At 38.9% G+C, this 23,066-nt stretch overlaps 1 protein-coding gene across 1 annotated transcript in view; it reads right to left on the reverse strand.

Moving 5' to 3' along the window:
* Positions 1–23,066, reverse strand: part of Entrep2 (endosomal transmembrane epsin interactor 2) — a 420,764-nt gene that overhangs the window by 63,689 nt on the left and 334,009 nt on the right. Inside the window, exon 4 of the mRNA XM_046435750.2 lies at positions 2,863–2,997. Within this exon, the coding sequence (XP_046291706.2) occupies positions 2,863–2,997 (135 nt within the window). The remainder of the gene's footprint in view (positions 1–2,862; positions 2,998–23,066) is intronic.

The raw sequence follows: 23,066 nt of genomic DNA on the forward strand, positions 1-23,066 counted from the left end.
TAGCAGTTAATAAAAGATGATTTAAAAATACCATTAAAATTGCATCAATAAATGTGAAATACTTTAAGCATAAATATTATAAAATAGACTAAAATCTATATACTGAAAACTTTACAACACGGATGTGAAAAATTATAAAAGAAGACTAAATAAATGGAGAGCTACATCCATGAATATGTCAATTCTCTTCAAAGTGATGTATGGATTTGAAATAAAAAATCTCAGCAGGATTTCTGTAGAAATTGACAAGCTGATTCTAAAATTTATATGGAAATGCAAGGACTTAGGATAGTCAAAGCATTTTTAGATAATAATAAAGTTAGAGGACAGAAACAAACTATAGACAGGCATTCATTTCCAACAGGCCTCTTGATTTCACATGAAACTCAGACCCCATTCCCCTGTATAAGCCTTCAGTTAGGGGGCTTGAGCAGGCTGCCCCTTCTTCTAATTCCTAAGCTGCAATTTCTAGGCAAAATCGGCCTCCCACCTCAGTCATAAATCCTGCCTCCTTTGAGTCTCATGTCACCAGTTCCAGTATTCAATAAAATATTGGAATACTCTTTCTTTTGCCTTCAACCCTTACCATTTTTCCTGGGCAATTTGAATATCCACCAGGAAGAGCCACTGAATAGGCTAGACTAGCCAACTAGGCTTGCCATCTTGACATGATCTTCTTGAGTATTCTTCACTTTATTCCATTTTGGCTGCACTATACCAAATGCTTTTCTCATCCAGGTACTAAAGTAGTGAATAAGGGTAAGTTTGCAAGTTACCAGCTCACCACAGGCCTGGAGTCTGCATTCTTACAGATGGTATTATTTTTCCAACACTGTCATTACTTTTCAAGCTACAGTCACCTTATCAGGGGCTGGAGGTTGATGAAGATGTGTCCTGGGTCCCACAGAGTAAGCAAGGTGCCAAGGAGAACTCCACGGCTTTTATGGAATTGGCCAAACATACCCATAGCTGAAGAGTGGGAGGTGATTTACAGGTTTAACTGCATCCTACATGGCTACAGTTTGGTAAGTTTCCCTCCAACAGTCAGCATATTAAAGGCTCAGTCCCAAAGGGATGCTATTTGGAAGCAATGGAGCCTTTAGGAGAGCCCAGTCCTTTCCACTTTTTCTTTTGCTCCCTGGTTTCCTATAAAGTGAGTGGTTTTGCTCTGCCATGAGTTCCCACCATGATGTGCTGCCCTGCCACAGGCCCAGGGCAAAAGGTGCTACTCAATCATGGACTGGAACCTCCAAAACTAAGCCAAAATAAAACTTTTCTCTTATAAGTTGATTATCTCAGGGATTCTGTTATAGTGACATCAAGTTGATTAACACACACAAGTGGCCTAGAGAGTAGAAAGATTCCCTTGGGGATTTACTAGCTCTTCCAGGAAGTGGGTAGTTGCATTATAATTACCTATTATTTTGTTATATATATTTTTAAATATGAAAAGAAAAGTTACCCAGTTGCCTAGGTAACTTGGGAGTTGCCAGAAGGAGATCTGAGTAATGATTGCTTTTGTCCCTTTAAGAAGGGCTCTGAAGGGCTGAGCAGGTCCCAGATGTAGTGAGGCATCAACTGTGGTTGTATGTAATCTGGGACAGTAAGAAAAAGCCGAGAACCATAAGAGAGGGCATCCTGCACTGTTTTGCTTCTGGCTGCCCCTAACCCTGCTGAATTATCAATCTTGTGATAATAATCAATAAAATCTATGCAATTTTATATTTTATCTTGTGGGATGCTGGGACCCAGAGCTTGGGCACTTCCATCCCAAACAAGGCAGGTTTGCAGAACCAGTCCGACTCTTACCACATTGATCAGGTGCATCCTTTGCACATCTTTGCTTATTTGCCATCTACTGACCACCCATGGAAAACTAATCACAGGTGTCAAATTCCAGAGGGCCGCATGTCCCTTCCTTCTTTCCAGATTTGATGTGGCTTTTCTTGAAGCCTCCATTTCCCTACATACTGTGTTTCCTGTACACATTCTAGAGTTCTCTGTTTACTATAAATATAATCCTACCACCAACCAAGAGTTCCTTTGAACATGCCATGTCTTTTGTTTAAAAAAAAAAAAAGTTTTTGCACAATTGCATTCAATGTAAAGATTGGGCTTATTGTTCATATGTGTTTTTAAACAGCCAATTTTGGTTTTCAGAAATTAAAAAAAAATGCTTGCATCAAAAAATAAATAAATAAACAGAATAATATGAACAAATTTTCTATGTCATTTTTCTTAAGATCAGATATTTTACAAGAAAACAGATTGCGGGGCTGGGGATGTGGCTCAAGCGGTAGCGCGCTCGCCTGGCATGCGTGCTGCCCGGGTTTGATCCTCAGCACCACATACAAACAAAGATGTTGTGTCCACCCATAACTAAAATAAATAAATAAATAAATAAATAAATAAATAAATAAATAAAAGAAAACAGATTCCCATGAGAGATTATACAATTTTTCTCCAAATGCCCTTTAAATAGCAAAATAAACACCCATGTGTTTTCTGATGAAGTTATAGCAAAAATGTCAGAAAAGCAATAGAATAAATCACATCATCGTTTGTAAAAAGGATAAAAAAAAGAAAAAGAAAAACTCTCTTAAACATCCACATCCCACTTTGCATATGTCAGAGGCAGGAAAATGGAAAGGTAAACATGGAAAACACTATCCAGAAAGCAACATCTTCCAAATGAACATCTATAATCCTTTAAAATGTTCCCCTGAAAGACATTGCCTCTGGCATTGAATCTACCTGGATGAATTATGGGCTGAAAGGAAACTGTGTGCTAATAAATCTTCCCATAATGTCTGTAAAGCACGGGGTGAAGAAATGCATGCACAAACAGCGCCCAGCGGTCACCTTCAAGGTCAGCCTCACAGCGTTGCAGTTCTCCTGCAGTGGGTTCAGCTTCAGCGTCTCCCCGAGGTTGCTGCAGCCAGATGACTGGTGTTGCAGCTCACAGCAGACACACACCTCCACACTGTCAAACTTGATCTAGACGGAGGAACACAGACAGACCCCACTGTTACCTCTCCGTTAACATGGCATTGGGACCTCGAGGGCAGGCCCGAGAGACATGATTAAGGATGAGTGAAGATGGCTCAGTGCAAAGCATCCCACTTCAGTTACCCTTAAGTAACAAATCAAACACAATCTCTATTGACCAAGGCCAGGAAGAATACTATCAGGAATTCCTTGAAATTCCTATTTTAATAGCAACGAGTAAAAAAAGAAAAAGTATATTTGAAGAAAGCTTAGCTGTGCATTCCAGAAAATGGCAGGTGAATTATAGAAAAACGCTGAAAATCACTCAAACTGATTTGTGCAGGGAGATATGTTATAGCTCTGCACCTTGACTCATGCTTTTCTCATGGTCAGAAATTTCCTGTCTAATTTTGTAGTATCAAACTCCTACTCGTCCATCAATGCCCAACTCTAGCTCTGTCTTTAAGGTCTTTTCTGGGTTTCCAGTCCTACCTCTACTCGACACTTATTTTATCCAGCTATAGTTACATATCTTATCATCACCGTATTTGCAGTGTTGAATAAATTGTAGGTGTTCAATAAATGTCGAGTAAATAAAAACAGCTTGGAAAATTAAAAACCATGGATGGAAAGAACAACATTCCAAGCATTTCAATAAACAGTGTTATACCAAGTGATACAGGAGAGTCTCAGTGACAGGGGAAAGAACAGAGTCACCCCATGCCTGGGAAGACAGGGGATTTTAAAAATATAAAAACCTAGAGGTAAAATGACTAAAAAGAAAATCAATAAAATCTATGCAATTTTATTCAAAATAGCCCATAATAGGAAACAAATGATTTCCCTTAGACTAGGCGGTGCCCTACTTTTCAATAAATACTGTCTTTTACCAGCCAACTCAAAATGTGAATGCTATTCAGATAAATATTGATCAATTATAAGTGTAACAAATGTTTTTTCATTGCATGAAGTATTACAAAATATGATGCTGTGAAATCCTCATGCATCCATGTGTCTGCTACTTACAAACACTGGATGTGGGGTAATGCAGCATTCTTAGAGCCAAGAAATGTGGAGGCTCTCATCTAAGGGGCCACTTCCCTCTGCAAGGCCTACTCACTGCATCCTTTGCTTTTTAGATAAGGTTCCTAGATTTTCCTTTTGCATTCTGAATTCTCAACTGGGCTGGCTGCAACAACACCTACAAATAAGCCTCTTCATTGTGTTCCTGTGGGCTTTATCATTCTGGTCCTTATCTGTATTTGCCATTTCTTTTTAAAAGTGACTTTCCCTCTCAGATATCCATAATTATCACCACAATTTTGCTTTCTTTTGGGAGCTTTAGCTAATTCAATAAGATAAGGAAACATTATAAGCTGTATAAATTATAAACCTGCTTGTATTCAAATGGCATGATTGTATGTCTAAAACAACCTAAGAGTCTATACTGAAAAACTGATGGAATTAATGAGAGTATTAGTTACACCAATTATAATAAATGCAATACTAGTAAAAATTAGAACAAATATCACAAAAATATTACATTCACAGAAAAATAAAGTATTAATAAATAAACATGAAAATTAAGTGATCTATGTGAAATTGTGTTTAAATGTTATTAAAGAGCAAGAACTCAGATAAAATGAATGTAGGTCACTCAATATGGCCAACCACTAATAATGAGCCTCCTCCTGGGTTTAGGGAATCCCCCACCTTCTGTTTTCTGCCTTCTCCAGAAATGCCCTTCCAGCCTGCCTTATGAAGCAATGAGGAAGCTAGTAGGTAACCTGGCTCCATCCATGGAACAGGACTTCATCAAACTTAAGACAGAGCTTTGGTCACAAGAACCATGCACTGAGCAGACTCCATTCTGGCATAAGGGGCAGCAGACACCTTCTATTTTCAGGGGGAAAGGGACTGAGGTTCAGGAGGCAGGGTTCAGAGCTCAGGGTCAACAAGGTCATCAACACTCTGCTGGCGGGGTCTTGGTCGGGTGGTGATGATGGGTGTAGATACACAATTTGACATGACTATAGCCATCTTGGTTGTAACCACTATTTTGCTTGATAGGTGACCTTGACATATATCCCGAAACCCACAGGACAAAGTCATTATAGGAAAAAGTCATTTAGACAGTGTGTTATACCAATCACTGATACTGTGTGTGTTATACCAACCACTGATGCTGGTATTGTTTCTTAACTGATGATAGACACTTTGAGAGAGGCCATGTGTGCTCCAGTTGGCTGTGTCTCACCTTTATCTGGCTTAGCTTATAAACCCCTTCTTCTTGCCTTGGAATACAGGGATCCACTAATCTCACTGCTGACCAAGACACACTTCTGTCTGAAAGTCTCCAATAAACTGTGCTTGTGAAATCCTGGATCTGTTAGCCTCTTCCTTCAATCTTCTGGTACCTTCTCCTTTGGCAGCTGGTTCTCATATGCTGGCACCAGGTTTTACCAAAATAGTGGGGTCACCCTTAATGCAGTTCTTTGGTACAATTTGGATTTTCCTTCCTTTCCTGGCTATATCCAACCTTGGTTTCTGGTTGTCCTGGAGGCTCTGTGAGCTACTGGAAGTTCTATGATAATTCCTTCTAGGTGAAAAACAGCTGCAGTTGGCTCCTTCACAACTGAGAACCCTGACTGAAACAGCCAGCCTGGACCAGGGCGGGCACATAGGCTGCTCCTAAATGGAAAGTTGCAGGATTCTAAAAATGTGATCCTTCCCAAGGATTCATGTACAGGCATTCCAAATAAGAATCAGTGACTAGAACAGGGAAAAATATTCTAAAGTCCTGTAGACATAATAACATCTGCACAAGAATTACCCAGAAAATCCTGAAAAGGGGTAACAATAGGAGGGATGGATATTAAAGGTATTATCAAGATGCTATATTCAAAACACTAAGGCAATGGCTTCAAAACAGAGATCAGTGAGATAATTTCAGAAATAGAATTATCTACAGGAATATAATATATGAAAAAATGGCCTTTCAATTCAGTAGGAAAATGATTGTTTGCTTAATAAAGGTGCTAGCATAATGAACTATTCATCCTTAGCTGTCTCATATAAAAAGTAAAATATCTTTTACTAAGGATCTAAGTCAAAACAATAAATATCCAGGACAATGTAAAAAGAATGGTTGCATTGACATGGAATGTGGAGTCCCTTGAAAAACAAACCCCAAATCTATGAAGCTATGAGGCCTCAAAACAAAAACAGACCAGGACAAAACCAGGGGTACACCTCGCTAGCCAGGCCTGGGGCTGGAGCAACCAGGGACACATTTGCCCCCAGGCTGCTAAGTTCCTGGGTTAAAGATCTTGAAACCCCAGATATAATTTTAGGAGATGCACAAAAATTTAACATTCATTAGGAATAAGAAAAGGGACACACATACACATGTAGAGAGAATTAAAAATGAGAAGAGAATATACTAACAACTCAGTACTAGTAAACTTTAAAATCAATTTTTTTAAAAAAAGATGATTTTCAATGAAAATATCAATTAACAAAAATTGCTACAGGCAAAAACACAAATAGAATACACACCATGGAAGGAATCCTTTAAGGTAGTAGCTAAGGAATCTAGGTGGCCTGAAATGCTTGCTATCTGCTTTAGATGCACAGCTGGGGTGAAGACCCTCATTTCCCCTTCTATCAGTTACTCTACTAAAGATTCCAAATCCTGGAATGGCTAGATGGAACAGCTGGGATCATAGGCCTACCCCCTGGCCAAGCAAACACTGTACCCCAGGAATGTGTGTGATGGACAGATCACTCCCCGACTCCTGAAAAGGTTTTTCTGATTTGGAGATAACCAAAAGAAACCATAAGAAATGTACCAAATAATTGCTTCTTCTTTTCTTCTTTCTATGAACTATATTAGTACAGAGTAGTCAAGTTCTACTCTGTCAAGTTTTCATCACGTCATAAACCATGGGCAGGGAGGCAAGGTTGGCTCAGAACCTGGTGTCTAGGCTTGTGAATCTCATCTTTGGCTTTGGCTGTCTCTTTGCTGCTCTCAACTGTATAAAAGCCCAACTTTCTTGATATGCAGTCAGCCCACTATATCTGTGGACTCTGCATCTGCAGATTCAACCAACCACTGGTTGAAAATGTGAGAAGAAAAAAATTACATCTGTACTAAATAAGACTTTTTTTCTCCTCATTATTCACTAAACAATACGTATAAAAACTATTTACAACACATTTACATTGTGTTAAATATTGGAAACAATCTAGAGATGACTTAAAGCACACAAAGATGTGCATAGTTTATATACAAATTCCACACCATTTTATGTAAGGGACTTAGGCATGTAAGGATTTTCGTATATGTGTGCTTGTCGGGGTATCCTGGAATTAATCCCCAATGGATAGTGAAGGACAAGTGTAGTTCATTCTCCCACACTTCATAAACATGCAAGGAATTATTATATAATCACACTTCTAGGCTTGGCATTGAGACTGAAGTAGCTAATGTAAATAACAAGACAGTTTCCTCAGTGAAGGATCGTCCAGGGAAAAGGAAGGGAAATAGGTTTGGCTGGCAGGCATGCTTTATTACATAAAATAACCCTTCAGTAGCCCAAAGGAATAGATATCCAAATAAATCTTTTCCATCAGTTATTTCAATGAGTTTGTGATTAATTCTAAGAAAAATTCTGGAAACCTCCTGATTAGTTCCTTGACCTCGACATCTGGGCATGCAGGCAGCTGACAGATTTATTTCAAGAATGCCCCTTGGTGTTGGAGTCATTGGAAAAAACACAGCAGAGCTTTGCAAATGAAGCCACAGTAATTTTTCATGAATCTCTTTGGAGTATTTAAAAGCTATCCCGCCCCCCTTATTTATGGCACATCAGCCTGTCTCATAGTAGAAAGGGCTTGTACAACAAAAAGACAGGGATGCAATGACCCTGCAATTCTCTCATAGAAGCACAAATGAGATAGAGAGGTGACCTTCAGATACTCCTAAAAGGACAGCAGCAGGGAACGGCTAAGCCTGGAGATGAAGGTGTTATCAAGGTCAAGGGAGGGAAAGCAGGACAGAGCGGGGAGAGAGGCCACAGTGACTGTGGGCTGGGGCATGCGCAGTGGGCACACCAGGGTCCCCGACTTACAATGATTCAACTTGTGAGTTTTCAACTGGACAATGGTGCGAAAGTACAGCCACATCACCATTCTGGTTTTCACTTTCAGAAGTCAGTAAATGACGAGATAATTGACACTTTATTATAAAATAGGCTTTGTGTTTGATGATTTTGTCCAACTGTAGGTTGGACATGTCCTCAGCTTGTTTAAGGAAGGCTAGGCTAAGCTGTGGTATTCTGTAGGGTAGGTATATTAAATGCATTTTTTTGACAAGGATGTTTTCAACTTATGATGGGTCTGTTGGGGTGAAACCCTATCAGAAGCAGAGGAGCTTAGCAGTACCACAAAGTGGTCCAGGACAGACCACTTCACCTTTCCAAGCTGCAGGATCCTGGGACCCTGCTGAGGACCAGATGAGGTCATGGAGGTAAAAACACAAAGTGCCAGTGTCATTATTTGCCGATGTGATCATTGTTATCATTATGTTAATGAAAGAATGGGTTTATAGAACCTGATTTTTAACTGTGGCAAATACGCATTGCACAATGTTTACCACCTTCACCATTTTAAGTGTACCACTCAATATTGTTAAATACATTCGTTATTGTGCAACCATCACCACTATCCATCTTCAGAATTTTTTCATCTTGCAAAATTGAAACACTCGCCCATTGAGTATGAGTTTCCCCTTCCTTTCTCTTTTCTACTTTCTGTTTGAATTTGACCAATCTAGGTACCCCATATAAAGGAAATCATATAGTATTTCTTTTCATGGCTGTCTTATTTTACTAAATGTAATGTCCTCAATGACTGTCCATGTTGAAGAATGTGTCAGAATTTCCCTTCTTTTAAAAGTTGAATAACTCTCCATTTATATGAGAATTTTGTTTATCCATTCATCTGCTGATGGACACTTGGGTTGTCTCTTTTTAACTGTTGTAAACAATGCTCCTGTGAACACGAGTGTACAAATATTGGTTTCAGTTCTTACTTTCAATTCCTTTGAGTATATACCAATAAATGTAACTACTGGATCATATGGTAATTCTATTAATTTTGTGAGTGAATGTCACATTGTTTTCCACAGAGTATGTACCATATTACATTCCCACCAGTAGTACACAAGGATCCCTATTTCTACATTTTTGCCTCGCTTGTTAACTTCTGTGTTTTAAAAAAATTTACAATAGCCATTCTAATAGGCATGTGGTAGTAATTTATTGTTGCATTGATTTGCATTTTCCTAAAGATTAGTGAGGTTGCATGCCACTGTATGCTTCTTGGCTATTTGTCTATCTTCTTGGGAAAAAGTGCTATTCATATCCTTCACTCATTTTTTTAAATTAGGTTGTCTTTTTATTGTTGAATTAGAAGAGTTCTTTATAAGTGATGGATATTAACCTTTTAACAGATACATAATTTGTATATATTGCCTTTTCACTTTGTTGATTACATCATTTGGTGAAGAAAGTAGACCCTATTTTTAACACTGCTGGGATTCTACCACTTATGCAAACATTCTCATTAATCTCTTGATTCCTATCTAACCCAATAATGTTGGGGATATGTCTGAGCTAACATGGATAATTTATCAAAAACATATAAATATCCTGGGTGACAATCAATTGCTTAAAACTGAGTAGATCTTGGGGCCTGTTTCAGATTCTCCCAGCTGCTGCTGTGATCAGAAGACCTGAAGAGAACAGTTACAGGAAAAAAAGTTTATTTTGAGGCTCACGGTTTCAGAGGTCTTAGTCCATAGATAGCCGACTCCATTCTTTGGGGCCCCAAATGAGACAGAACAACATGGCAAAAGAGTGTGGCAGAGGAAAGTAGCTGGGGACATGTTTCCAGGAAACAGAGAAAGAGACTTCATTCACCAGGTATAAAATGTATATACCCCAAAGGCACATCCCCAATGACCTACCTCCCCCAGCCACATCCTACCTGCCTTCAGTTACCCCTCAGTTAATACCCATTAGGGGATTAATTCACTGATTGGGTTAAGGCTCTCATAACCCAATCATTTCTCCTCTAAACCTTCTTGCATTGTCTCATACATGAGCTTTTTGGGGACACCTTACATCTAAACCATAACACGTGGCCATAAGGAAACCTTCAAGGGATGGTGAGAAACTTGCATTTTGAGTTTGATTGCTCACAGGCTGGTTCTTCCCCCTGGAATATGCCTGTCTCACACTGTTGCCATTAACTGAGGCAAAGAATACTGGGAAAGGACCTCTTTCCCTCCAAGACTCAGCACAGACATCTTCCTTTTCATTCTCAAGTGAGAACTAGTGTCTCTGAAACATGAGTTTCCTTCTCCATGTGCTTGTAGCAGGTGCATCCTCATCAGAGTGCAAACTCCCTGAGGACAAGGGCTTGGCACACTGTGACTGTTCACAACTGACGGAAGTGGAGGATGGACAGAGAGTTATGGCACTAAAAAGCTGGGTGTAAACGTGTCATTTTGGTAATTTGACCGGACTGTCAATGCTTCCAGAAGGTTTAGTATTAAGTTATTTTCTGTATTTTATGTTGCCTTGACATCCTGGAGGAGTCTTACTAACCTTGGAGAGGCTACCCCTCCCAGGGGTAGCTAATTCCCACAGATAATAAACAACTTGCTTGCAAGCCCCCTTTTGTAGGCTAACCAATCAACCCATAGTCTATACCCCCAACAATCCCCTTTATCTAACTATCGCACATCCAGCCAATATTTCCCCTGTCCTAAATCAACTCAGGACTACGTCTTGGACAACTAGGGACCTTCCATATAACCAAAACCCACCAAAATTATTTAAATTTGCCAATCTTAAGCTGTTCCAACTTGCTTATCTGTTTCTTCACATAGAAGTCACAATAAAGGCTCTGGCCCTACACCCCTCTGCCTCCTGACTACCTGGTACCTCTTCGTGTAGCTTTTCATGGTGTGGAAACCATAAATAATAAACTATTCTTTCAAGACAGTTGTCTTTATGTCTGTGTCCTACTATACCTGATTACAACAAATTTTGGCTACCTTTCAAACAGGCTTGATAAATCCTTCTCTAATCATTTGGCACTTCAATTTGTCTCTTTCCGAAGCATATTTCAACAGATAACTTTTTGCTACAAGTTTGGACTTGGTTGTCTCCTAAAAACCCATGTGTTAAAGGCTTTCTCCTCAGCTTGGTGCTACTGGATTAGGTGGTAAAAACTTTAAGATGTGGAATCTAATGGGACATCTTCACATCATTGGGATCATGTATTTGAAGAGATAATGGGATCTCAGGCCCCTTTCTTCCCCAGCCATGAGGTAAGTGGTTTTGTACTGTCATGTGCTTCTACCATGGTGTGCTGCTCCCCACTGGCCAAAAGGAACAAGGAAAATTGTGGACTGAAACCTCCAAAATTTTGTGCTAAAATAAACTTTGTCTTTCTATAAGTTGATTGTCTCAGGTACTTTGTTACAGTGTTGGAAAGCCGACTAACACACTTATGCTTCAAATATATTGATATATGTCATAGAGTGAAATCAATAAACTGTACAAGTATTATTCCTCATACTCAAGATTAGGTGATGTGTGATACAAGAGGATCTTCTATAAAATATGAAGTTATTTGGGGCTGGGGCTGGGGCTCAGCTGTAGAGCGCTTACCTAGCATGTGCGAGGCCCTGGGTTTGATCCTCAGCACCACATAAAAATAAATAAATAAAATAAAGGTATTGTGTCTATCTACAACTAAAAAATATTTAAAAAATAAAATATGAAGCTATTCAAATTAATGCATAATAATAGAAAGAGTAAAAGTCAATATATTTCTTTAATCCTTCCCTTAGGAGACTTTTTCCATTTTGCTTTTAGTACTACTATAAATGGGAGAGCCCTTATTTGTTCTATGATAAAATTTATAAAAATCTGCACATTGTCAACTCCACAGTACAGCTAGTGGAGAGTAGTGGTCATGCCATGTCATTCCAGGCTTCAGAATATGACTGACCATCTCTCAAACTCACTCACTGTATGTCATGCACAGGAAACACCAGGCAGGGTGGGCAGAGGACAGGCAGTCCATTTAGGGAACCTCTGCATGACAGAAGAGTCACTCATTAGTCCCCACTCTGGCCCTCCTTGCAGGGCACTGGCTGCCATCCCGAGTCCTTTCCCTGACCTGGGCCTAGATCTTGAGCACCTGGAAACCTACAGCCTAAAGTTCACTGGGGCCAGATGGCTTAGCCCCTGAAGCCACTCCACACTCCCCCTCCACAAAGGGCCAGGCCTTTGGCCCAGGAACTTCAAAACTATGACCCATTTCACCCTGGCATTCCTTAATACAAGTCCATTCTAGGAAATGGGAAAATAAACCTTTGGTAAGTGGACATGAGGGATGTTAGGTCAGGGACGCTACACTTTATGCCAGTAGCCTGGCAGTCAGCCCTGACTTCAAGCACTCTTTTTTTTTTTTTCCTATTGACAGATAGTATTGTTTTTGTACTGCACAACAGGATGTTTTGAAGTATACATACATCGTGAAATGGTTCAATATAGCTAATTAACAAATGCATTACCTCTCACAGTTATCAGTTTTGTGGTAAGAGCACTTAACATCCATTCTCTTTACATTTTTCAAGGATACAATACCATGTACTGCGTGATCTTACTCATATGTGGAATCCGAAAAAGATGATCTCATAAAAGTAGAGTGTAGATCGGTGGTTACCAGAGGCTGGGTGGTTGGGGAGATATCAGTAATAGAATGCATAATTACAGTTAGATAAGGGGAAATGAATTTCAAGAGATCTACTAATAGCAAGGTGACTATAGATGATGATGATACATTGTATTCCTCTAGCACTTATTGAATCTGTGGGAAGGTCAGTCCCACCAAATCTGCTGGGGTGTAGTGTGCCTCACTCCAGTGTCCCCTTTCCTGTTCCAGGACTTGAATCATCCCAAGACTGGGCTTGACCAGCTTTTACCCTGCATATGTGAATTCAGAGACATCTAAATTATAAAGACTACTGGCAGGATTGTTCTTTTGATTCCATCCCAGCTCATTAGAATCTAAATTTCCACCTTTAAACTGACAGACTATTTTATCCCTGCATTACTTTCAATGTATTTTATGGCCTAAAGCCTGCCCATTATGACTGATCAGCATTTCTGAATTTCACTTTTCACATAATTAAAGTGCATTAGAACACAGGCACGTGGTATAGGAAATGCATTTATGTGGCTGGTGAAGGCAAAGAGCTGTAGCATTCTTTGTTTTAAAATCACCTTTTAGTATTTGCACTATGGTGATGGAAGGAAACAGACATGAAAAGTATTTATTCCTTTAAAATCCCCAATCTGATGAGAATCTAGGTGTATTGATCAACTTTCCATTGTTGGGACAAAATACATGAGATAATTAACTTAAGAAGAGAGGTCTATTTTGGTTCATGGTATCAGTGGTTTCAGTCCATAATTGGTTGGCCCCCTTGCTTTGGGCCCATGGTGGCACAGCACATCATGGTGGGAGTACACGTATACGGCAGAGGAGGTCTGCTCACCTCATGGCAGACAGGAAGCAAAGAGGGATAAAGGAAAGGGCTAGGGTTCTAATAGCCCTTCCACGGGCCTGTCCCCAATGACCTAACTTCCTACCACTAGGCTCCACCTCTTAAAGGGTCCACTGCTTTCCAATAATGACACAGATTGGGGACGTTTCAGATTTAAACCAAGGTTTTTTATTTGGGGTGTGTGTGTGTGTGTGTGTGTGTGTAAAATATTTAAGGAAAGATTATCTAATTCCAAAAGACAGGATTTTTATTGTATAAATCATATAATCAAGTCTCATAACCTTCCCTAGATTTTTAGGGGGAAAAAAGCCTACATGTTTTTCATGTCTATCATCAGCTATTTCACCTTTATTTTGGTCTCTGATTCATCATATTCTGTTACTTCCCCTGTTGCCTCTGCTACAGATGCTTAGATTGTTTGTGAAATAGTCTATTTTAAGTATGGGCTTAAAAATTTTTTTTTTTAAATCACATATGTGCCATCCTGATGAGAGAGGGAGAGGGGAAAAAAAAGAGAAGACTAATGGGAATGTGCAGATGCTAACTGGAACTCCTGCCAGGGAGGCAATTGTCAAATGAGAACACTAAGCCACCCTCACAAGCTCTCCCTGAAGGCTTACCTTCAGAGGAAGTGGAACCCATTTCCACAGTCCTGCGGATTTTTACAAGACCTTTTTATGTACATGAAAAGTCCAAGGACAACATCAGTTGGTAAGTTATGGATGTTCGCACAAGCATCCCCCATCGAACAGAAAAGAAGGCTGCTTCTCTTAAGATGTTGGTTTCTCAGGAGAGGTGTGGAAGGAGTTTGGCGCAGAGATTCTGTCTCCCATGTAACTTCAGGGAAGTGCCTTGCATCTACCTCTCCCGAGACGCCTTTTGTTAATTATGTAGACGTGCACTTGTAGGCTGGACTCTGAAATTTCATTAATTATCACTGTAATCAAAGTACAGCTCTAGTTCACTGGCAGAAATGGACAAAGAACTGAAGCAGTAACAGGAAAATAAGGAACATTTAGTGTTTTTCTTCCCCAGAGACCTAAACAAGAATGCTTGCAGCACGGGCATTTGAAATAAGAAAAAAATTGGCAAGAAACTAAATTAGGTTCTGTGGTCAAATTAACTTAGAAAATTATGTTATTAAAAGAATAAACATTCTCTCCTGCATGGCTTCTCTGATTTGTAACATTCTAGTCCATGCTGTTGCCCTCCAAAAAGGGAACTCGAGTATATTGAGTTGACATGTCCTCCTTCTCCTTTCAAAAATAACTTTGATTGCTATCTTCTGTAAATCAGGAGAATGTGCTGTGAGGGGTTCAGAATGAGGGGTTGGGGAGTGGCCAGTGGGGAGGTGCTTCACCCTCCTGGTGCCCAGCTTTGGTGGGGGTGCCTGCAGAGGAGCCAACTCCCTTATGCTCGGCCCCACTCTAATTACTCTATCTTCAGACACAAATGCCTGCCAACTAGAATTTCTTCCTTCCTAGAGCATAAACCAATAAATCAGAACATTTTTACAAGTTCAAATTTTTTTTATGGTCTTTAACATGTGATAAAAGCCTCAGGATTTTCAGAGTTCTCTGTGGAAATGCATTGCTCACAGCAGTGTTGTGTGTTTCTAAGTAAAACTAAAAACACAACAGTGGACACCTACAGATTAATAGTTAACCATTGGTATCCATGGGAGGTTGGTTCTGAGAGCCCAGTAGTTACCAAATTCCAATCCCAATATGCTCAAGTAGTCATATAAATGGCATAGTATTTGCGTACGAACCACACCTCTCTAGATTACTCAGGATGCCCACATATTTCATTTTTGTGAATTCAACTTAGTATTCAGCATGCAGAAAATTCAAGGTGTTTTATTTTTTTTTTGAGCTTTCTTTAAAATTTTTTTTCGAACATTTTTGAACCATAGATATAGGTTGAATATTCAGATGCAAAACCCATGAAAAAAGAAGGCAACCCTATCTGTTGGTCATTTTCAAATGAAGAATGAGGGTGGTGTTGCCAGCTGGTCACCATTGATCCAATAGACAGTGATTTTTTAATTTAACTTTTTTTATTATTGGATGGTGGGAAGATCATATTATATTTGATGGTAAAATTGGGGACCTTCACATAAAAATCTCAATATCCAGCTTCTCTTAAAAGTGCTGTATTCCAGGCACTAGGCCCTTGGTGGGAGCTGCTCCCTCAGGACAAGTCTTCCTGGATCTGGTCTGTATCTGGCTTGGCCCTGTCAGCCTGTGCAACTCCATTTCCTCCTCTCTGTTAAGTGAGGTGCCCTCTTCTCTGTGCTTTCCATCCTCCACAGTAGATGTCAGTTCCATCCTGTGAGTTTATTCCTTTTATGATCCTTCACTGACAAGCTAGCAGGGATTCCTAAGGAGCAGACACAGTGTGGGGACTGAGTCAGCTATGGGTAATGGATGTTATCTCAGCCACTAATACTGCCTAAAAATGTTCTGTAAATTCACACAATTATTCTGATCATCACATTTCCCTCTAGAGAACACACTTCCAGCAGACATTAAAGTCCTACTAAATCCAGTGCCCATTCAGGAGGTCTGGCTGTAGCAGAGCCTCTTGGCCAGGGTGAGGAGTGAAGGAAATGAGAACATTTCCCTGAGCCTGCAGCCCCTGTAGAGGAAAAGCCTTATCCCTCACATCCCAGAGGCCCTGAAGAAGAATGGCAGATACTCCCTAGAGAGAGTTCAGCTAACAGAGGACTGAGGAGGATGGAAAAGTCCAATCAGGATTAAGCAAAGTTGGAAGCTTTACTACCTCCTGCCCCCTCCCTGCTCCATCCCTAATACAGTTAGCTCCAACTGTATAATTGAAAGCCTGGAGAAGTGCAGACCAAGAGAAAATTACCTACATATGCTGACATTAGGGGTTCCCCAAGAAATGCTGGAGAATTTACCCTAGTCTGAGATGACAGTTATCTTCAAGTTATTGTTACATTTCTGTGAACAACTGCCAGAGGTGGGCAGCAAATAATTTCCACTTCACAGAGTGCCCAGTTCTACATACAGGGTGGAAAAAAAACACATCCTCTAACAGATGGCTGGTGCTCTGCAAAGTGAAAAGACTCTTCAAGGGCCCCAGTCATAAATCACAGGAAAAAAAAATGATATCACTAGAGGGCAGCACATTGAATCTCATACCCAGACAAGTGCAAAAGCAAGCAGTGGAAATATCCAGGTCTGAGCTTCTGGAGAGGAAGCTCCTGGAAACCAGGGGACAAACAGCAAGGACAAGGCTATCAATTCTGGGCATCTCAGACCCTGCCCCTGCTTTCTGTGCTCCAAACTCATCAAGTTAGCCTCAGGGCCTTGTGCCTAGTTGTCACCTTGTACCTTTTGAGCCTTAGATAATGTGCCATGTGCTCAGAGAAACACTAGCCACCTCAACCACATTTCCTTGCTCCTTTCCTGGTAGCACTTCCCATTGCTTAAAATTGTCTCCTCTTAGAACGTGAGCCACCCACAAAGAGGGCACTGAATCATTACTACTCTTTCTTGTCACTGAGGTGTCCCTGGCATCAAGAACATGCCAGACATGGGGTTCCCTTCAGGCAGAATGTTTGGATCCAATAAATAAGAGAATGAACAAATGCACACAGTGAGCAGATAAATATTTACATGCAACCATATTGTTTTTTATTTTGCTGGGGTGTTCTCTGCAAGGAAACTTTCGAGTTTGGAAGCAACTTCTTTAAATGGCTGCTTTTGCCATGAAATCTGTTTGTCCGTGATAAGCCAAATTCGCACGAAGATACATTAAAACGGGATGATTTTTCCTTAAAAGGGAAAAATTCTGAGTCATTATAACAAAGCCCAAACAGAAGTCAAATACTGCATTTTTAATGAGGCCAAGATAAATCAAGACTACTCTTGATCCACAATTAGCACCACAGAAATGCACCTTTCAATGGCAACCAAGATGGAGGCAAGGGCCAAGGAGACTGAGAGAGGGGGCTGGGCACTGCAGCCAAGTTTTTCTTCATCTTCATAGCCAGACGTGTCCAGCTGTCCCAGCCGGTGGCTGTGTCCTCTTGTAATTTATTATTCATCCTCATGAAGCTTAATCAGGGTTGCCCTGGTTACTGTGGGGCTCTTTGAAGGGCTGTGGCTACATAATTGGGGTTGGCTTGGTTACTGGATGCTTTCAATTCTGAGAGGAGAGTGCTGGTGATAAATGCAGCTCTAAGCCTCAAGAAGAAATTGTAATAGGCTTTGGAGAGAATGAGATAGTCGCAAAATTAAGGACCTCCTCAAGACATGCCATTATGTGTCTCTACCTGTGGTCCTTACCAATCCAGTGACATCAGATAAAGTAACTGGCTCAGGAGAACAATAAGCACCTTTTAAAGAAGTTACTCCAAACAGAATCATGAGACTAATGAGATTACCTCAGCTGCTTGAAGCGGGGCTGTTACACAGGATGCAGTGTTTGCTGTAAAGATCCCACTCAGACCACTATTCAGCAAATATTTTCCAAGTTCCTGTACCCCATGCAGGGTACAGAGAGAAGGAAGTTTGGGGACAGCAACTTGGAGTGTTGTCTATCTAGAAGGGGAGTGACAGAGGATGTGGCCAAAGAACTGATTTCCCCAAAAGAGAGTAATGTGTTGAACAAGGAGGAAGGGGAAGATGGGAGTGGAAGGTCAGAATTCATCCTGGAGCCCTTCTCAGGGATCCAGCACTTGAAGTTCTGACATCAGGATAAGAAAAAGGCAGAGGGGTTATTGGACTAGAGATCTGAGATATACTTGTGAGGACCTGGAGGATTGTAAATGTGGTTGAGCCTCGTACCTGTTCTGAGATGCTGAACTGACATCTATATTCATGGTCCATAAGGGACATCAGGAGCTGATGCCCGCATAGGCCAATCAGCTGGGTGAGATCAGAGACATCATCATTATAAGCCAGAAAGAGCTCAGAGGATAGGCCAAAGAATGAAGGCCACCCCACATCCATATCTGTGACACTCAACTACTCTCCATATCCAGGAACCACCAGAGACGAAGAGAAGATAGAGAAGAAAGGATGGATGGAAGAGCTGGACACCTCCTGGAGACACAGAGCTCATCTTGGAGAGGTTCCCTTAAACTAGCAGAGACCAATCACTGGGCAGTGATAAGAGTGAAATTTATTTTTCCTTTGTCAGTGGACACATGCCGAGAGGAGGAGAGATATAGATAATGAAGAACGCATTTTTGCCCTTTTAAGTCCTAATATGAAAACTTTAATCACCCACATCTTATATAAGTCAATAGGATTGGGACCAAATAAATATAAGTAGCTCAAATTTCCCAGTGAACAAAAAAAACCTGAAAATATTATGCTAAATGAAAGCAGTCAGACACACAAGGACACACGCTGTATAATTCCATTTACATGAGTTACCTACAATGGGCAAATTCATAGAGACAGAAAGTAGAATATTGGTTATCAGGGGCTGAGAGAAGGGAATAATGAGGAGCTATTGTTAAATAAATATAGAGTTTCTACTTGGGGTGATGAAAAAGTTTCAGAAATGGGTAGTAGTTATGGCTGCACACTGTGTGAATGTACTTAATGCCACTAAATTTTACACTTAAAAATGGTTAAAATGGTAAGCTTTATGTTGTGTCTATTTTTTCAGAATCAAAAAAAGGGCTCTCACCTTCATAGGCAGAATAATATGATTTAATTGTCAACTCATGAGTCCCATCAAGTAAAAATGAAAAGAAAAAAAAAAACAAGGTGCAAATTATCAATGAGATAATAGATTCAACATTGAAAATGGAGGAACATAATATATTGAAAATATATATAGATATCATAAAATATTTATAAAATACCAGAAACAAGGTGCAATGGCACACACCTATAGTCCCAGCAACTTAGCAGGCTGAGGCAGGAGAATTGCTTGAGCCCAGGAGTTTGAGACCAGCCTGGGAAACACAGTAAAGATACCAGTTCTTAAAAAAAAATACTGTAAACTATTTTATGCTTATGACTTTAAAAAGACTGAAAGTCCAAACAGATCACAACTCTGAAAAATGCAAATATTGCCAAAAATTACATTTATAAACATTAGCTGATTCAGAAAATGTAATTGGTGAATCTCTTCAAATCATCATGGAAGAGACAATTCTGTAGTCTATATATCTGCATACCCATTACAGAACATTAAAAAAAGAAAGTCTTCTAAGTTTCCAAAATCACTACAATAAAGATTGGTCTCATTTACAAGTGATGATATTTCATTTACTACTTCTTCCTTTCCCTTTTCTGGCTGTATTACATTTGTGTAGCCGTCATATATTGTCTTTTCATCTTGTTTCTCCTAATAGAAGTTCTGGCCATACCTTAGTTTTTCTTTGCTGTTATGAAGAAAAAAATTAAATATGCAGAAAGTAAAGAACATTTGTAAGTAATCTATGGATCAAAGTTAAAGTCTGAAGGGAAAATTTTTTTAATTAAGAGAAATGAATGAAAACAAAACATATCAAAACATGTGGGATACCACTAAAGCAATAATAGGAAGGAAATTTATAGCACTAGATACTTATATAAGAAACTAGGAGAGGAGCTGGGGATGTGGCTCAGCGGTAGAGCACTCACAAGGCCCTGGGTTCTATCCCCAGCACCACATAAAAATAAATAAATAATAAAGTTATTGTGTACAACTACAAAAAAAATTGAAAAAAAAAGAAAGAAACTAGGAGAGGCCTGAAATCAATAACCTATTTTTTTTCCTCAAAAAACTAGATAAAGGAAAGAGTAAAAAACCAACCCAAAGTGGGCAGAAGAATAAAATCAAAGATAAAGGCAGAAATCAGTGAAATATAAAACAAAACAATTGAGACAAAAAATTTTAAAAAGGAAGTGGTACTTTAACAAGATCCACAAATCTGAGAAGTCTCTAGCAAGATAAAAAGAAGATACAAATTGTGAAGCTCTGGAATGAAATAGGGATATAGCTAAAAGCCCAGCAGACATCAAATGGATAATGAGGGAATAATATGAAAATTCAACACAAACATATTTCACAACTTAAGTGAAATGGATTCAGCTGAAAAACAAACTCACATAATATAGAATAGATGATTTGAAAATCCTTGTAACTATTAAAGATGTTGGATCCACAATTTTAAGGCTCTCAAAAACAAACAAACAAATAAAAACCCAGATGATTTCATTGGAGGGTTATACCAAAGGCCTAAATTAACCTCAGTTCTTCCTGAAAAGAGGAAGGAAATTTCTCAACACATTTTATGAAGCTACTATTAGCTTAATACCAAAACCAGACAAAAAGAGTAGAGAACAAAACAAAAAAATAAACAATAAAATGAAATGAACCAGGAAGAAAACAAGAGAAAATTCCACAACAAAATTATTTGCAAACTAAACCCAACAATGTATAAAGATGATTATATAACATGACTGAGTTATATTTATTCTAAGTATGTAAAACTGGTTGCATTTGAGAATCAGTGTAACCCACCATTAACATCAAGCTAAAGAAGGAAAACTATGTGATTATATTAATTGACAAGGAAAAATCTTTTGAAAAAAATCCAACAAAAATTCATTTTTAAACTCATGCAAGTCAGGAAAATAAGAGGATGACCACATTTGAAATATATACTATACTTATATAACAAACACTATATCATATAACACACACGTGTGTGTTTCTGTTCATATGTATACCTATTATACATTTTATGTGTACAGGTATAATAATGTATGATATATACATTTTATACATATGCACACAAACAAACCCTATACCTAACATCACATGATGGTTGAAGGTTGGATGTTTTCCCTTTAAGATTAGCAATATAGTAAGCATGTCTCTCTCATGACACTTATTCAACATAATACTGAACATTGTTGGCAGTGTAATAGGCAGGAAAGAGATATAAAAAGCAAACAGATTAGAAGCTGAGAAACAAATTATCTCTTCTTTTTGAAGATGCTATGACAGAATATGCAGAAGATCCCAAGGAATCTATCAAAAAACTCCCAGAACTAATGTGAAATCAGAAAGTTCTCAAGATAAAAACCAACAACAAAAATCAACTGCTTATACACATAGTAAAAATAAACAATCAGAAATTGAAATTAAATAAAGTTACCTAAAGAGGATGACACTTAAGTATACATTAAACAAAAGCATGGATAAGACCTATATGCCAAATACTACAAGATGCTGGTGAGATAAACTTTCAAATGGTGCATAAATGGAGAGACACACTCTGTTCATGCATTGGAAGACTCAAGATAGAAAGATGTCAATTTATTATAATTTGATCTGTAAGTTTAATATAATTCCTATAAAAACCTCAACAAGAGATTTTCTTTGTATGGGAAGACAGCATACACAAATAATTCACATGGAAAAGTACAACTTGTAGAACAACTAAAACAGTCTTGAGAAAACAGAATCAAGTGGGAGGAAACACTGTCCACTATTAAAGCTTATTATACAGTGACAACAACCCAAACAGTGTGGCACTGTCAGAAGGAAAAAAATATAGATCAATGGGGCAAAATAGAGGACACAGAAATAAGTCCTTGCAAATACTCAGAATTGATTTTTATAAGGGCACAAAAGCAATTAAATAGAGGAAGGATAGACTTCTTAATAATTTATAGCAATCAGACAATGATAGGGAAAACAATGAACCCCAACTTCAACCTCATACCTTATGCACAAATTTATTCAAATGAGATTTAAATGGAAAATGTTAAACTACTGAATTTTGGGAGAAAAAATCCTGAAGATTATTAAGATCTAGTGCTAAGGAGAGTTCTTAGAGTTGCCACTAAAATCACCATCTAAATTGAGAAACCTTATCAAAATTAAACATCTTTGTCCTCTGAAAAGTCTATCTAAAAATGCTAAAGGAAAAGCTATAAAAAGGAAGAAAATATTTGTGAGCCACATATCTATCAAAGAACCATTATCTAAAATATAAGAAAAAATCTCAAAATTCATCTATTATAAACAAAGAAGTCAATTTGCCAATTGTCAAAACATGTTAACAATCATTTCACCAAAGAGTATATACAGATGGCAATGCAGCCCCTGAAAAGGTATTCAACACTATATAGGAGAGAAATGAAAAATAATACCAAAACACCATATCACTACATACCAATAAAAATACTGACATCATCGATGATGGTGAAGATGCACAGTTTGTAGCTTCTTACAAAACCACATATTATTATCATATGATACTATTAATTGCACTGGGTACTATGAAAACTATGTTCACACCATTTTATTCACCACAGCAAATAGCCAGAGTTGGCTCGGATGTCCTTCAACAGGGAAAGGTTAAAAGGCCATACATATACACCATGGAATATTACTCTGTGATAAAAAGAGGTGGAATAGGGATACATGAAGCAATTTGGAT

Source organism: Marmota monax, unplaced genomic scaffold (assembly GCF_021218885.2).
Source record: "Marmota monax isolate L192 unplaced genomic scaffold, Marmota_monax_Labrador192_F-V1.1 WCK01_AAM20220418_F8-fsc00005, whole genome shotgun sequence".
In the NCBI taxonomy this organism is placed as follows: Eukaryota; Metazoa; Chordata; class Mammalia; order Rodentia; family Sciuridae; genus Marmota; species Marmota monax.